Source organism: Palaemon carinicauda, chromosome 16, assembly GCF_036898095.1.
Source record: "Palaemon carinicauda isolate YSFRI2023 chromosome 16, ASM3689809v2, whole genome shotgun sequence".
Taxonomy (NCBI): Eukaryota; Metazoa; Arthropoda; class Malacostraca; order Decapoda; family Palaemonidae; genus Palaemon; species Palaemon carinicauda.
Genome location: NC_090740.1, coordinates 134,184,418 through 134,185,940, shown reverse-complemented (window position 1 = coordinate 134,185,940; position 1,523 = coordinate 134,184,418). Strand labels below are relative to the sequence as shown.

The 1,523-nt window shown below is 35.9% G+C and overlaps 1 protein-coding gene across 1 annotated transcript; it reads left to right on the top strand.

The window, feature by feature from the left end:
• Positions 1–312: 312 nt before the first annotated feature.
• On the top strand, positions 313–1,251 carry LOC137655582 (zinc finger protein 862-like). The gene has a single exon (XM_068389482.1). It carries the CDS (start codon positions 313–315, stop codon positions 1,249–1,251), a length of 939 nt encoding a protein of 312 aa, XP_068245583.1.
• The last annotated feature ends 272 nt before the right edge of the window (positions 1,252–1,523 follow it).

The window sequence follows — 1,523 nt, the reverse complement described above, 5'->3', positions numbered from 1 at the left end:
CTACTATAGGCTACAAGTATATTGAATCTAAATTCAAAATGCCTAAGACTCAATATACACAGAAATTTCGAAGGGAGTGGCTTCAAGATGAAGATTTAAAACATTGGTTAACTGAAAAAAAGAAGGGAAGTGGTGAAAGTGTGCCTAATTGTAAATTTTGTCAGTGCGTTCTTGTGTCTAAGTTATGTGACTTGAAAGCTCACGGGAAAACAAAAAAACAAGGCAAATGCTGCTTCGTCCAGTGCAAGACAGTGTACAATACCATTTCAGCCATTAAGAAAATCAAGTGAAGTTCAGATTGCAGAAGGACGTATGGCATTGTTTATAGCAGAACATACTTCTGTGTCAACTTGTGGTCACTTGAACAGTTTATGCAAGGCATGCTTCACTGATAGCAAAATAGCATCAATGACATCGATTAAGAGATCAAAGTGTAGTGCTATCTTAAAGAATGTTTTGTATACTCATTTTATGAGTGACCTAAAGAATTCAGTTGGTGATAATGCTTTCAGTTTACTGATAGATGAATCAACAGATATTAGCATTAATAAATATCTTGGTATAGCAATAATTTACCATGATGAAATAAGAGGCCAGATAATGTCTACTTTTCTAAGCTTAACAAAATTGGAAGAATGCAATGCAAGTGGGATTGTGACTGCCTTAAAAGAGACTTTGCATGATTTTGGACTGAATATCAAGAACCTGAAAGGCCTTGGAACAGACAATGCGAGTGTTATGGTAGGTGTGAATAATGGCGTCTATGAACAGATGAAGGTGGAGGTCCCTAATCTCGTTTTGGTACGTTGTGTATGCCACTCTCTACAACTGGCCGTCTCTGCTGCTGCAACAGAGACTCTTCCAAGAAATTTGGACTATATTATTAGTGAAACCTACAACTGGTTTTCCCGATCATCATTGCGTCAGGCAGCCTACCAGAAGATTTATAATCTAATCAATGAAAATCATGATCCATTGAAAATTGTACAATCATGCCACACTAGATGGCTTTCAATTGCAACTGCTGTAGAGAGAATCCATGATCAGTGGTTAGAACTTAAAACCCACTTTGACATTGTACGTAATAAAGAAAAATGTTTTATGGCTCAGATGCTTTATGAAATGTATAATGATGGTCAGAATCTGGCTTTTGTTAAGTTTCTATTATCAGTATTGAAAGATATCCAAAGAGTTAACAAAGCATTTGAGTCAAACGAATCTGATCCAACAAAATTCTTGATGACCTTTTGATGGTTTTAAAATCCTTAGTGAATAAAGTTGTATTGCCAACTGCAAAAGTTGACCCTTTGGAAGGTAACATTAGTGAGTTTTTAGACCCCAAGCCCTACCTTGGTTATCAGTTTGAGAAAGAAATAGAAACTCTGAAACAAAAAGGATTTTCTGAAGTTCTAGAAAAAAATACGAGAGAGCAATACATCAAGTTCATTACCGTACTGATTAAAGAGATACGTCAGCGGTTACCAGATAATGTAAAAATTCTTCAGTACATGTTGTTGCTATCA

Bases quoted from the DNA above. Each gene is read 5' to 3' on its own strand.
- LOC137655582 (XM_068389482.1), top strand. From the start codon at position 313: ATGGCATTGTTTATAGCAGAACATACTTCTGTGTCAACTTGTGGTCAC.